The sequence below is a fragment of the Falco rusticolus genome, chromosome 4 (genome assembly GCF_015220075.1).
Source record: "Falco rusticolus isolate bFalRus1 chromosome 4, bFalRus1.pri, whole genome shotgun sequence".
Taxonomy (NCBI): Eukaryota; Metazoa; Chordata; class Aves; order Falconiformes; family Falconidae; genus Falco; species Falco rusticolus.
Window position 1 is genome coordinate 69070359 of NC_051190.1, and position 15409 is coordinate 69085767.

Consider the following 15409-nt stretch of genomic DNA (forward strand, 5'->3'; position numbering starts at 1 on the left):
TGGGGTGTTTTTGTGGAAGACATTCTTTCAGCTGTGCACCAGCTCAAACACTCACTCAACAGAGGCAGTTAAAACTGTTCTTCCCAACCAGCTCTACAAAATAATTTCCTTCTTTCTCACTGTGATCACTCTAGGCTGCAGGGATCGGAAGAAAAACAAAATTCCTTTCTGTTACAGCAGCTGGCATTGGTGAAGAGGGCCTGCCCGCAGTTATATACTGTATAAACGACTACGTGTCCTCTGCTCCTAAGCAGGAATCAAAGATGCCTGGGGTACCCACCTGCAGGCTTTCAAAAGAATGGTAAGAAGAACATGTTCTAGTAGTGACCACTGTTCACAGGATGATAGGATTATTCAGGTAGGACTTCAGGAGATCTCCAGTCCAACTTGCTGCTCAAAGCAAGGTCAGCTACAAGACTGGGGCTTTATCTAGTCAGTGCATGAAAAGCTCCAAGGATGGGAACTGCATAACCTCTCGACAACCTTCTTCACTGCCTGACTTCTAATGGTGAAAAAGTTTTCTGAAAATTCAATCCGAGCCTCTCTTGTCTGAATTTATACCCATTCTCCTTCTTCCTCCCACCATACACCACTGTGAAAAGCCCATCTCTTGTCTTCTCAATACCCTCCACGTGGGTCTCAGCCCACTGCTGGTGGGACCCACCACCTCCAGCTTCTCATGGCTGGGCAGGAGCAGCCAGTTTCCTCTCAAATGAAATAAATTTTATAATAGGAGAAGATGGTATCAGAAAATACAGCTGTGGATGACTTCCAAAGCCACAAAACTTTGGAAACCAGTCCCTTACTTCTTAAAAGCTGAAAAATATCAGAAGCAGAGCTCAGAAGGCAACTATTGGTTTTGACACCCTGCACCTGAGAGAGCAAAGCTGCTCTACGTTTGAGCTGAGCCCCATGAAGTGCTTCAGAGGAAAATCTCCAGGCCTTATTTTGCTGGTATTGCTTGCAAAGGACTTGTACACAGTTCATTTACTGAACATAAGTAAACCCCTTCCCCTTCTCTCCCCCTCACGTCTCCATTACGCCTGATAACATGATTCAGACTGCTGACCCAAACGGCAGCGTTTCAACCCAGGAGGCACGGGGAAAGGTACAAGTGAATATATACATGCCCGTGCAAGAATCCAGCTGAACATCAATAATGGGTAAACAGGGATGACAATGGAAAATAAACTAATTGAGCCTAACTATCTGTATTTATGGAGACATAAGAATGTACAAAGCTCATGCTAGATGAAATGCTCATCTAGCACCACATCCAGCAGTGGGTGATTATGGAAAGAAAACTGGGTGATTATGCAAAGACAATTCTCCTACTTATCAGCCATCTACAGATTAGGGATTTAATAGCTTTGCATCCACCATGTTCAGGGATCTTGATGGATTTCTCTTCCATGACCTCTCCAATGCTTTTTGAACTCATGGGATTCACGGCAATCTGTGAAACTCAGCTCCACAATTTCTTTGTGACACACATAGAAGAAAACATCATTTGTTTTAAACAGCTGCATGATGGCCACCCTGGGTGTTCTGTAGTTCCTGCATGATAAACCCCACCAAATACCAGTTTCCTAATTCCCTTTGGACCCTCTCTCAGTCATCTCTCCCAGGCTAAACAAGTTGCAGTTGATTTAGTCACCCTTTACACAGCAGCCATTCTCTGTCTCTGATCATCTTTGTTATGATTCTTTGCACATTTTCTGTATCTGTTAAGACATATAATTTAGATGAGAAATCCAGGCATGCACACATAGACTACAGAGGAGCTACAGGATTTTACAATGACATCATAAAATGCTATCTATTTATTTCCTAATGTTTTCTAGCATTGTATTTGCCATTAAATTCAGGAGAACATAGCATGGACCCTACAGTTTTGATCTCAAAATTGCAGCCACTAAGACAGCTATTTCCTTAACCTGAAATTCTGAACACAGAACACATGTACTCTAAAGGTTGCTATCAAGAAAACATGAAGAAAATCTGGAAAATGCTAATGACATGATCAGATCATATAAGCTGTAAAACTCACTGTTAGTTATTTTATGACTGATGAGAAAACTGTTCAGTTTGGATCAGTAATGACTTCAGGAAATCACAACACAAAAGCCTGCAGACAAATTTAATATAAATGTGCTTTATTGCAGAGAAGTTACATTATTTACATGCTGCAACACATTACAACATAAATCTATCAAGTATTTCATGATGGATGCTGTTGGTTGCCAGATAACATTGTTATAAGAACCACATTATAAAGTGAAGAGACTTACAGCTTTATATATTCTACAACTTGGAGTAGCTAAAATGTTAAAAGTCAAAAGGCAGTGTTTTCTCAGGCCTGCCTGTTGTCATATGCATGCAAAAGCCTAAGGAGAGCAAATAGAAAAGTATTGTCTGGTTTCAGGTCTGTGATGCCACTAAAGCTGATGATAGGTGTGTACTGATTTATATTTTAAAGCATATAATCTTGCATAAATTATACAAGTCTAGTTGGTATAAATCTAATTGTTTATAAACCATGGCTTAGAAATAAAGGAGAAATGCAGCTTGCACATGCATTTAAAAGGACAACCTAGCAAATGTTTGTGACCTTAGTGTTTATCTTTTCTCCTAACAGATCTGCTAGAAAACATCTTAATTCTAGAGTTGCACTTCTCTTGGCTGAATAATGACAATGAAACTCCAGAAAAAGACAACTAAGCAATCTAGCCAATATATGCTGGTGGAGAAAAATCTATGAAACACAGAACATTATTTATGTCTAACTTAGTGTGTCTTTATTAAGCAATGTTTCTAGCAGCATCATAGTGAAATAGAATAGTTGAGTGAAATTTGGCCCCTCATTTTCTTAAGCGTGAAATAATTTAAAGTCCCAATTGAATGTGTAGCCCAAATTTCAGTTGCTAAATAAACTGGGGAAAGCCTTGTTGTTTCTAAAGGGAAGTTCTTCAATTGTATCAGTCTTAGGTGATGTGACTACAACAAGCCTAAAGAACCACAACAGACATTTCTTTAAGAAGTGAGGGAAGGGGTCAGGGCGAAAGAAAACAAAACCAAATAATTTACAAGCCAGTGCCTTCCCTGGTAAACCAGCCACCATTCTTTTGCTTGCCATGCAGCTGGGCTGTTTTAAACCAGCCAAGGAATGGGCTTTGTTTCTGATGAAGTTGTATTTGAAAAACAGAAAGGGAAAAGAAACTGAGCAAGGAATTGTAGATAGTAGTGGCACAGACTCAGTCATGCATGAAGGACTTGATCCTGCCAGTGATGCGAGGGGCAGCGGTACCGTGTGGACACTTTGCCGATGTGGATTCCCTTGCCCTTGGTGCACGTTGCACCCCGACACAGCTGCTGCACAGCAGGGCAGGGGCAGCATGTCCTCGCTCAGCCCCAAGGTAAAGCATGGAGGGCAAGATGAACGAGGGCACCATGGCTGGTGCCTGCTCCTTGCAACTGTCTCCTAGAGGTGGCAAGTACGTACGAACATCTCCTTTCATGACTCCTCCAGGGATGCCCACTTCAAACCTCAGCACCTGGCTCTGACAAAGCACTGACTCCCGTTAGTGAGTCAGGGCAACCTGCCATAAGCCTTCCCCCCCTCCCTCGTTCACACAAACCGCTGCTGAGATGGGCTGCAGAACCTCCTTTCAGGGGTAGAAGAGGTGCAAGGTGGTCACCATACTCAGCAGGTTTAAAGTTGTGCATCTCTCTGCACACAGGGTCAGCGTGCTCCTGGAGGACTCCCAGAAAGCTGTGTTCCCAGGATGCACTTAACTCCATGCAGGAAAATTCAGGGTTACCTTCTTTCTGGAAAGCTGATCAAATCGCACTGAAGTTGACAGAAATGTTACTGACAAATCTCACGAGTGTCTGGGACAGGGAAGGGAGAATCTGGGCACACTGGGTCTAACCTCAGTCTTTTCCACACTAACCAGAAAGCTGGATTTGGGCTGCACGTAGGATGCCACTGGCACTGTGTGTGCAAAGCAGCTGCACAGATGTCCAAAGCATCTAGACTTATATGCCTGATGCCCTTTCACAGGTGAACAGGGATGCTGGGTTCTAAGAGTCCCAGTCAGAAAATGAGTTGAAGGCAAAGACCAGATCTCCTAGGCCATAATTACACCCTAATAAAGAGGGGTGGGAGAGCCAGCCAAGGCCAGGTTAGCAAAGACCTAAGTCAGCACGTCCCCATGGTGGAACTGAGCACCATCCAGGCTAACCAGGTTGTTTGGGGCAGTTCGGCCACTTTAATCTGGAACTAATGAGCAGAATTTATGAGTGAGGCCAATGTGTTTAGACAGCACTGAGACCCGAGCTGATCTGTCCCCAGCTGGCTCAGGTGTCAGCATGTTCCAGGTTTGGGCTTAGCAAAGGCAGTAGGAAGATCAGATCCATCTTGATCTGTCAGTGTAGACATGCCCATAGACTCCTGTCCTTTTTAAAGGACGAAAAAAGTCCTTCTCACACCCAGCTAGTCTAAGTCCCTCTGCTCATTGCATTTTATCTTAAGCCACTTTTTCTATGATGCCACAAAAACCAGTTTATACTACATACGTGTATGTGCATGTGTGTATTAGATATGGCATTATATATATATATCAAACATATATAAATATCTATTTTTATATATAGTATATATATATTAAACAACACATTCTAGTCAATCATCCTCATTTCATGTTCTTCCACTGAATCACATCACTTCTCTCAAATTGCACAAGTTCTTTAGGACTGAGCTGTCTTTGTTTTGAAGCACTGTATGTATAGCCAATTCTAGCGAATAGCACTTTACTGGTATTGCATGTAGATGGCTGAGGGGTTTTTGTTATTAGCGATACTCCTCAGAATCTTTACAGTATGTCCTCAGGCCCTGATGGTGAACCATCACTAAGACTCACAGTTGTGAATGGGCCATCTATGAATTAAGCTTATATGCATGATGAGGACTGTAGCTATTACTGAAAATTAGCACTGTATTAAACACTAACTTTTATTGTAAATGTATGTAGAAATAAAAAAAAAAAATATCAAAGCATTGTGGAGAGTGGGAAAGAGATGCCATCATTTCTATTCCCACTACCTCTCACAATTGCATATTTGGGGGAAGTATAATATTTTGAGCTTCTCTCCTCACTCCAAAGGCTAATTTTTGGATGTTTGCCAACAGTGATAAACAGTACACTGTTGTTCTATATGAGCTAGCTAATATATTTCCCAAAGTTTTCTGATTTTAGTAAAACAGGTGATCCATTTCTGGGGTATATTCATTGTCATTCTTGCTTGTCTTATTTAGCAAGATACGAAATACTGGACAAGATCATCACCATCGATGTTTAAAGTAAGAATTCTGGTTTGTTAGATGATATTTTCCAGTTAGTAACAAACAACAGATAAGTTGTCCTAAGACTTACCAGAATATGCAGCTAAGACGACTGAATTTCCACTATTAACAAGTCTATGAGCATTAACAGGGAACTGCATAACAAGTAACTTACTGCGTATAAAACCCCTGAATAATACAGTATCAAACTATAAATTTAAATAACAGAGAGTAAACAAAAAAAAATCCACTATATAAATCACAGGAAAGGAAAAAAAGAAAATCTCCAAAGCCCAAAGGAATTTTCCAATATGAATTACGGCTTCCATAGCCAGTGAAAGATTACTGCAATTCTATATATAAACAAAAAAGTCTACAGCAGGTATTTTAACTTGCAATTAGAAGAAAGTATATGCAGACTGCATAAATGTGTTGTTGTGTCACATAATATCAAAGTTATTTGCAAAAATTATACAATCTGGAATGCTTTAATATGAGACACAACAACGTACTTAAACACACAGTAATAAGAAAATGAGAGCAACCATTATATAAAATGTATTTTTGGGATGCATTGAGTTAGTAGTGCTATCTAGATTAAATACGTAAAGTGAAAAGTCGTCATTTTAATAAGCTGCTCATTGATACCCCTTTTTTACCATCAGGACATTTTCTGTGCCCTACTTCTGCTGGATCTTTAAAGTCCCAAGGGCAAGTTAAAGCCAGTTGCGGCATTCAGAAATAATTCAGTTAAGATCTACACTGTGCGTTTGTTACCACTACATTTTTTTTCTTTTAAAAGAGAAGTGATTTCACAAAGGCAGGTTTCTTTCATTGACACAGTAAAATCCTTGGAGCAGGGACCATATCCTGGGCACTGCTAATCACATTGTTGGCACTCAACAAATAAATAATAACAACATTAATGCTAATTTACTTTGTTAAACTCCTACTTATTTGTAGTGCTGATTTCCTTGATCTAAGTGATGCTCCTTAGGAATTTTCAGATCCTTTTGGCCTAAGTCCCCTCTGTCTTTCCTGTTGTCTTTCTTCTCAAAGTTGCTACTCTCCTCAGTCCAAAAGCCTCTTATTTTCGAGGTGTTGCTATTTTATTTGCACTTATAGCAGAGGTGTTTGATAAAGCTACACTTCTTTCTGCATTTGGTAAATCTGGTGTATCATACTCCCAAGGGCAGACTTCAGCACGGGATGCTAAAGGTTGCTGCGAGTAACTACTTGGCTTATGGGAGTCAGATGAAAGCACATTTCCTTCAGAAGAGGCATTTTTTTTCTGTTCTGCCAACTTATTGAGGTTTTCCTTCTCTGCTGCTTTCTGGGGTAGCTCCTCCCACTCCCCAGCACAGGTATTAGGTGTATATTTATTAACATTCTCACACTGCAGCCCAGGGGAGACCTGAGACTTGGAATTTGACTGTTTTTTCTCATTTTCAGAGACCTGCTGCTCTTGCGTCTCCTGAGTGGCTGCCTCCACCTTCTCTGAGCTCTTTTGATTTGACTGTTGATACCCCTCAGGTGTCTTCAGCTTATGATGAGTCTTCCCCTTTGGCTGGGAAGGGTGGTTGTTCTCTGGCTCTGAGGAAGCAATAGACACATGTTTTTGAACTTTAGAGTCAGAAGGCACAGGACCAGGAGTTTGGTCATATATCTCCCAAGGACAAACTTCTCCTATGTCGAAATTGTCCTTGTGCAGAGACTTACCTGGGCCTGTGTCTGGATTTGCAGGTGTCTGACTAACCCTTTGCTGTTTCATAATTCCAGATTTATGGGTTTTCTTTGTTTCCTCAGAGTGGGTAGAGTTCTTCCGGTGGGAATCCTTATGCTCCCCTTTATCAGAGGCTGAGTGCTTTTTGCTGGCCTCCTTAGCCTTCTGCTGAGATTTATGAGATTTAGCGCTTTCTTCTAGGCTTTGTGTCTTACCCGTTAGTCCCAGAGTCTTCTCCTTGGCACTAGCAATAACACTGAGTGATTTTTGTAACACAGATGTTTTTGGATGCAGAGGCTTCTTATCGGCACTTAAGTTATGTGCACTTACTGATTTGCACACCAAAGGGACTGATTCAGTGGAGACAGCTTCAACTTTTTCAGGAGGGTTTTTGGTTAATTTGTTACCATTCAAGGAGTCCAGAAGTGAATTCTCAGCAGCTATAACTTCTGTGCTTTCTGTAGTTAAGCTATTCGGTTCTTCTGTTTGATCCCTGACATGATCATAAGTGCTGTGGGACTTTTTTAAGGAAAAGACTCTGGTTTTCGAAGTCTCTTCTTTTGGCTTTGCAGAAATTGTGGAATCCTGTGGGTTCTTTCTCAGTGCGGTCATGTTCTTCACAGCACCATGCTCCATCAGGTCCTTCTCATCCCTGGAACACTGTCGCGTGACTGTCTCAGGGATTTCTGTAATACGTCGCATTATTGAGCGCCCCAAGCCCTTTTTAGAGCACCTTTTTTTCTGAAGATGTGGGTTATTAGCAATCATCTTTTTCCTTTTATAGATTTCAAGCTGGGCATATAGTTTCTTCAACTCATCCTGCAAAGCAAAGTGAATGGCAAAACTAGTATGTACAGAGCGAGTACAGTCAAACAAGCAGCCTGACGAACGCATTAGCCTTTGCTCTAAAATTGGCACTAAACTTATTTCACTGTCTTTTCTAATTCTTGAATATGCCATTTCTCCATCAACTTGAATCCCATTTTTTTCCACTTTAGAAGTTCAGCCCTTGTGCACAAACATGTTTGTTTCCTTCCATAGCTGTGCATCATTCAGCATGCACAATTCATATACATTCATGCTGTATGTTTCAGATTTGACAATGTTGTTGGTATATGCTTTCCTGCTGAACTCTAAAGCTATTCTTTATTCTGGGGACATAAGCTCTTCTATTATGTAAGACAGGAACAAAGTATTTTTTCCTCTGTAAATTTTATCTGTATAGTTATGTATATGCTAGGTAAAAATCACACTGACACCAAATGGTGTTCGCACTGCAAAGTAATTCAAGGAGCCTATGTAAACTGATATACAGCTCTTGCTGTGGATGATTCCTCCTCTTTAGCCTCCAGTATGACTTTTGCTACAACTAGTAATGCAGCATCTCTTCACACTAGTGAGTATTTTCCAGGAGATTTTATATGATATGATACTACAATCACTGAGAGACCTAAGCTGGCCTGTTTCGGCTGATATCTGCAAAAAAAAAAGTCAAATGGATGCAATTCAGAATTTACTCGTAGGAAAAAGTGTTGTTCTTGAAAATAAACGCTGTTTAAATGAGTTATATATACCCGAATATCTTCAGGATCCAAACTATGTTCACTCCATGCTGAATTGATACTGCTGTTCAGGTAGGATCCAGATCGACCCATATCAAGCTCATCTTCATAAGCTTCTGTAGCTATATCATCTCTTGGGTTATTGCTTGAATGAGAAAACTGCAACAAGTATTAATAAAAAAGATATTGCCATCAGTGCAAAAGTTTACTTTGACATCACTGTAAGAGTTTACATCAACTGTTTTTATGGCACAATTATCCTTCTGTGGATTTCCTGGGATCTTCTGAACTTGAAACACCAGCTATAGGCATCATTGGCAGTGTCTTACAGAATATCAATATTGTATCGAAGGAACTCCTATTAATGATAGTTTATCTTGAAAAATTTTAGATAATTGCATAAAGAAAAAACCCACTTATTTTGATACTTATTTGAACCTCTTTAAATTGCATTTAACTTAAGATAGTATGGAAATAGACTTTCAGCCAGTATTTCCAATTAGGCTGCTAAAACCATAAGACTGTATTTTATAGTCCATACAGTTTAATAATTCTGCAAAAAGCAATTCTCCCATTTCAGATCCTGACCCTGAAAAGGAAGAGATAGGGTGCCAAAAAAAAAAAAAAAAAAAAAAGGTGGGGTGGGTGGGGGCACGTACGGAAGAAACAAACAAATGAAAAATGAGACAAGTTAATTTCTCTCTTCTAAATTTTAGCAAATGCTCAGATCAAGAGCTGGAGAGAGGCTGTCAGCTGTTTTCTTATTCATATTGATTCACTCAACTACAGTTTCGATTGTCCACACAGTTATCTGGCCTCATGACTTTATGAATGGAACTAAACCTCATGGACGTTCTCTTAATCCCCTGAACTCTTTGGTCTGCTGGAAGAAAAGTCTGTGCAGCGTTACACAGATAATAATAATAAACAGATAATAAACATGGAAAGACATCTCTGTAGATACGTAATAAAGTATATGAATAAAAAATAGAAAATAAGACTAGTGCTAAAGACCAGAAAAGTAATTTAAAATAAGACAAGGTCATTCAGTATTCAGGCTGCATCAATGTGTTCCCTTGTTCTGACCGTTTAATGTATGTGTATTTGACAGTTACCAGCATGCCCTGTTCTGACACATAGGCAAAAGATCGGAATAGCAGCTTCATTAACCTGAAAATTGTATCTGCTTGAACCGCTTAATGTTACTCCTTTATATATAGCTTTCACCTTTACTGTTCTCTTTGACTCTTGACCTTTTGATTAATACTACTGGTCATTTCAAAAGCCATTATAAAACCATTTGCTTTGCTGGGGTACTGGCTAAGCAGAAAGCTCCATTCAAACCCTGTGGACTTCTGCTAGGGACAGGTGGAGCTGCCTGTGGTTCTGCAGCCCCTGGTGAGACTGACATACTGTTACTTCGCTCCCAGTGCCTGACGGGAGGTGTGCTGCAGTGCTTGCAGCACTTTCTCTTCTCTTGCTTGCCTCCTGTCATCCTCCATCTTCTTGTGTTCCCCACAAGCCATCTTCTTACCCAGCACTGTTCCTGGCTCCATATCATGGACCACATCCCCTCCTGGTACTCAGCATCTGTCCATCCCAGGCTCTGACTCGCAAAGGGCTCTCCTTCTTCAGCCTGTAACACCTGCCAAGTTTATATCCCAACCTCTCTATCTCACAGCCAGTCCAACCTCTTCATTCCAGTTTTACTTAGCCATCCATTCCAGTTTTTCTGTCCCCTCACATAAACTCTTTGCCTGATCTCAGCTAACTCTGGCAGCAGCATAGTCACCCAAATACCTGAAATAAGCATCGTTAGGCAGAATTCTTTCCTTCTTGTACTAATCATGTCAAAATTTCAATACTTTAAACTCCTGGAATTTGAAAGCTGAAAGAATCTTTAAAAATGTAGAAGAGTTTTTAAAATAAAAAAATACACTGCTTTTTAGGCAACGTATTCAAACTTTACATCTTCCTTCTCTAACAGCTGCTTGTTATTTTTATACAGAATTGCTTTTGCATGACAACACTTATCTTCCTTGGTCTTGGCAAAAGAAAAGAGACAGGAGACTCGAATGAATACCTTAGGGATCAGAAGTAGCCCAACAGTGACTGTCACAGTCAAGTGTGTGTGTGCAAAGAACAGCATCAGCATCCAGTCAGACTGAAGTCTTGAAGCAAGAATGAATCTGAAAACAAAAGTCAGGGTTGCAATTCACTGCCTTTTCTCCAGTGCATTAGATTTAACATGTTTAATGTTCCTTAGGTTTCTTTTGAATGAGAGGCCAAACACAACTGGTTTTGCTCTGTACTGCTTTCATACAGACTAGAAATTGCATCCATGTGCTTTACCTATGTATCACAATTTCAAAACAACTCAGAAAAACAACCACTAACAAAACAAGCCAAAACGAAATATAAAAAAAAATAGCAGACCTTAAATTATATCACTTATTCCATCTTTCTCATGCTATTTAGCTGCCTTTTTTGGATGGGTTATATCGCCAGAGCTTCTTTGGCCTGAACTGTCTTATGGTAGCTTACATACATTAAGGATCTGAACAGATGATTTTAGGTTAAGTAAGCATGTGTACTGCGACAAATTGCAGTGCACTTCATAAACACAGGACATCCATAGATCGCAGCTACAGAGTGTGGCTGATAGGCCATCAAAGAGAACTGAACTGAAATGCATTTTCATGGGAAGCAGAGAAATGGTCTTGATTGCAGGACCACCCAGCTCAATACTGCAGGGCCCGAGAGCCTTGCGAATGCTAGGAAATGAGTGGCTGAACTTCCCAAACAAATCAATTCCTTGCTGAGCTTTCTAAGAGTGGTAGAACAAGGGGTGCAGTTAAAGCTGGCTGCAGCATGCTTGGCTTATCTGCTTCAGTGAGCTCCCAAAGATAGAAATGGCAAGCAATGCAACGGATGAATGGATGTACCACTGGCTTGTAATTTGCAGGATTACAAAAATCATTCAGATAGAAATGACATTTGCAACTTATCCAAGTCCACAGATGTGCACTTTGCAGAAGCTTTAGTTAACACAGACAGTCTGGCATTAAACACTGGCCTATATGCCGTAATAATACAGTCATAATTTCTTGTTTAATACTTTGCAAATTAAATGTTTCATAAGCACAATGAAATATTGTAATTATTTCTTACAGAGATGTAGATCTTGAGGTGTGCAGGGAAATGAGGAGGCTCAGGCCTGAGGTTTAGCTAACTGAACACAATGTGAAGACTATCGCAGATGACATGAGAAACTACTGGATATAAGAAAGTGTGAAAAGTGAACAGAAGTCAAAGACAGTGCTGTTAGGGATGGCAAGGTTTCACAGGGAGTCATCTGAAAGATGGCCAAAGTTCACAGGTAACTGAGGGAGCACGGGGGGCCTTTGGAGGAGCAGAACTTGCAAGGTCAGTGGTACTGATGTAACCATGTCAGTGATCACCTAGCTAATGATACCAGAAATGCCATGAGCGTAGATGCAGCAAAACTGGGACCAACAGGAAAGACGTAACGAGAGGTGGGTTGTTCATTTGGGAGAAGACAAGGAGGGGCTAAGGTTGATGGGAGGAGAACAAGCATGGAAGGAAGCAGGGGTAAAAGGGGCCAGTGACATATAAGCAAGTTGCCGCTGACTGAGCCCTGTACTTGACCACTGCAATATCTCCTATCTTCTCATTAAATTATTCTTCTGATGTCTATGTGATCCCACTCTCTATGTTGTGCATATACGTATGTGCAATTCATGAGCAAACTTCAGGCTGGACTAGCCAGCATGTGGGAGACCTGCATCTGGAAGACCCAAGGTCTTTGGGCCCCAAAGGTGGATATCAGACTGGCTCCAGAATTGAGAACCTAGGACTGTGCCCCTATTTGAAGGAATGGAAACAGCAGCAGCCACATCTATCAGAGAGGGAAGAAAGCTCCCAGGTCCTGATGCCCACCAGATTTGGTTAACCCTTAACAGCTCCAATCCTCAAATTATGTGAAAGCTTTTTCCTTGTTTTTATGTGTGAAACCCTTCCATGATTAAGGTAGCCACTTCACATCCCTGAAAGCAAAAAAGCATTTGTAGTAACCATTCAGACCTAGCAGAGGTGGGGGTTATATTCAAATGAGCTTTTTTCCATATAAATTTTGTTTTTCTCAGTAATACAAGAGAAAAAGCAATGCAGAAATTTCATGCTACGCTGATCTTATATGCTGAAGATAATCAAGAATCCTCTGCTTCTGAAATGGGAAGAATACTTTTAAAGGAAACCAAAATGCAAAGAGTTCAAGGTTTTACTTAGTGCTAACATCAATCTTATACAAACTTCAACAGTTTTCAGACTGGACAGCTGCCTTGTAATAGTAGGTGTCCTTCAAGGCTCCAGTGCTTTCAACTTCATTACAATTCAGGTATGTCACATAAATATGAGTCTTACACTTCAGCTCTTTCAGTTACATCCAGAACTTGGTGGGGAAGACAGAAGAAAAAAAAAAAATAATGTAAAAATGTGAACTTCAAAGAGACTGGATTAAGACTTGTGTATACAGAAATAGACATAATCTCAAGAGGGATCATGTGCTTCCACTACATTATATTCATTCCTATCCCTAAACAGTTCATTGTATTTCTTCAACAAACCAGCTTGTATCACAGGGCAAAGCATCAATACAAAATGTACTTTTTTTCCTTAAAGAAGTAAGAACAAGATCAGGAGACCTTAGGCTGAAGGAACAGGATCCTCAATAGGATAAATGCAAAGACCTAATGCTTTTGTGTCTCCTTCAGAAGGCATGTATTATATTGCCATATCTCCCCCTTTGCCCCTCTCTTTAATCCAAGACTACTTTCATCCTGTCCTATCGTTAAAAGAAACTTGCAGCCTATGTAATAGCTCTCCTAATGCACAGAAATATATCTTCTAACATAGCCCAGAATATGGTTTAGGAACCATAATTAATTAATGGGAGACATTTTTGACTGAGAAGCTGTCATATTAGTTATAATCAATTCAAAACTATTGTAACTGAATTTTATACCTATCACAAATGAAAAGAAAAATGCTTCTATAAAATACAGACTTCAAACATTTTTGCAGATGTTTTTGCTGGGGATAAAGAAGATTTTGAGTTTGTGAATGTTGAGATATGGGGTTAGGAGAAGGTGAAGGAAACAAAAAGTTGCAAGCCTGAAAAGTGCAGTGAACTTTGTAACAATGATAAGGGAAAAGAGCACCTGGAAGAAACAGAGATGAAAGATTGGCTTTGCTGATGTTTACTCAGAAAATATTATGCCTCACGGAAGCAAACATCAAGAAGGCAGAGAGAAATGTGAGTTCCAAGACAGATGAAGGAACAGAGAAGAGTATTTGAACTGTCAATAGAGCAATGTAAAAAAGAAATAAAAAATAAATCTTAGTAGATCAGGTCTGTCAGGAGGCAAAGGAAGGTGTAAGAATGTCAGAAGAAAGTCGTAAGAGTATTTTACAGGATGAGATGAAATTCATGTTATCTTGCTATTTTGAATTTTGTAGGACCAATTCATTTTTACAGGGTACTCTGTAGGGACAGCATAAAAATTTTCATGTAGCTCTGGCAAAGACCCTTATTTATTTATGTATTACTACTCTGGTAATTTAGAAGTATGAAATGTAGAGCTCATTATAAACTTAGTAAGAAACACGTTTCACATTACTGTTACAGCATCATATGCATAACAATCTTTTATGTCAGCATGTACAACACTATGCTTCATGCACAAACCACTACAGTTATCTTAACGGAGCGCTGCATCTCACCAACGTGTTACACACCAGCAAAAGTTCATATAAACCAACATTCTTACCTGCTGTTTTTCTAGGGATACAAACCAGTGAGCAGTATGTAGATGACTGAAGACAGACAATAGTTTTGCTATATCTAATTTATCATATATACTGAACTTTTATCCAAGAACATATCAGCTAGCTGTACTGAAAAAAACCCTGTTTATACAATTAACAAGTTGACTGTACATATTCTTGAATCCTATGGGAGCAGTTTTAAGTTTAATAATCACTTAATTATGCAGAATTAAATATTTATGAGACCTGCCATTATGCATCCTATCACATTCACCCATTTTAAGTTGCACCATATGAAACCTGAAAGATAAATAGTTAATTACTAGATCTATGGATCACTTGCCTAATTGTATGGAATATAGTAGAGATAATGAGCTCATTGTGAACTGCAACAGCCATATAACGTGGCTCATGAAATGCTGATGGAACTGTCCGCACTGCATAGCAGAGATAAACACCCCACAAGAGGAATAAAAATTCAGCTGTGAGAAGAACAAAAAGAAATAATTTGCAATTAGTTTTATAGATAAAAAAGGAAGGAAATTTGAAGTATTATAGTATCTTCTGTATGTGTGAATATTTATGCAAAGACAATATATGCTCATACATGTATATATGTACACACACAGGTATTCAAACTCTTTCAGATACCGTCACTGTACATGATACATTTGGTTTTAATTTCACGCATTTCTTTTTTTGAGATCAGGAACCTTTGCATTCACGGTGTTTCAGTTTTTCAATTGACAAGCTTTAAGACAATGTCTAATAATGTCTTGCTTGCTTGTTAAATTGATTCTACAGAAGTTTGACATCACTTAAGACAACAAGAATTTTTATTTGTAGCTCTGGTTCTTGTAATAGAGGCAGATACTGGTGCTACTACCAGACTACAAGATTTTTAAGACAACAGTATCATTTCAAAGGTTTATA

General features: G+C 39.6%; 1 protein-coding gene across 2 annotated transcripts in view; it reads right to left on the reverse strand.

Annotated features, from left to right (window-relative positions):
• Nucleotides 1-2139: 2139 nt before the first annotated feature.
• GPR158 (G protein-coupled receptor 158) overlaps nucleotides 2140-15409 on the reverse strand; it is a 210039-nt gene continuing 196769 nt past the window's right edge. Inside the window, exons 8-12 of one of the 2 annotated variants that reach the window (XM_037386259.1) lie at nucleotides 14820-14958; nucleotides 10713-10818; nucleotides 8642-8788; nucleotides 7064-7886; nucleotides 2140-6937 (exon numbers count right to left, since the gene is read on the reverse strand). In XM_037386259.1, the coding sequence (XP_037242156.1) occupies nucleotides 6432-6937; nucleotides 7064-7886; nucleotides 8642-8788; nucleotides 10713-10818; nucleotides 14820-14958 (1721 nt within the window). In that variant the 3' untranslated portion in view covers nucleotides 2140-6431. Of the gene's footprint in view, nucleotides 7887-8641; nucleotides 8789-10712; nucleotides 10819-14819; nucleotides 14959-15409 lie in introns of both variants that reach the window. The other variant, XM_037386258.1, reaches the window with a different exon arrangement.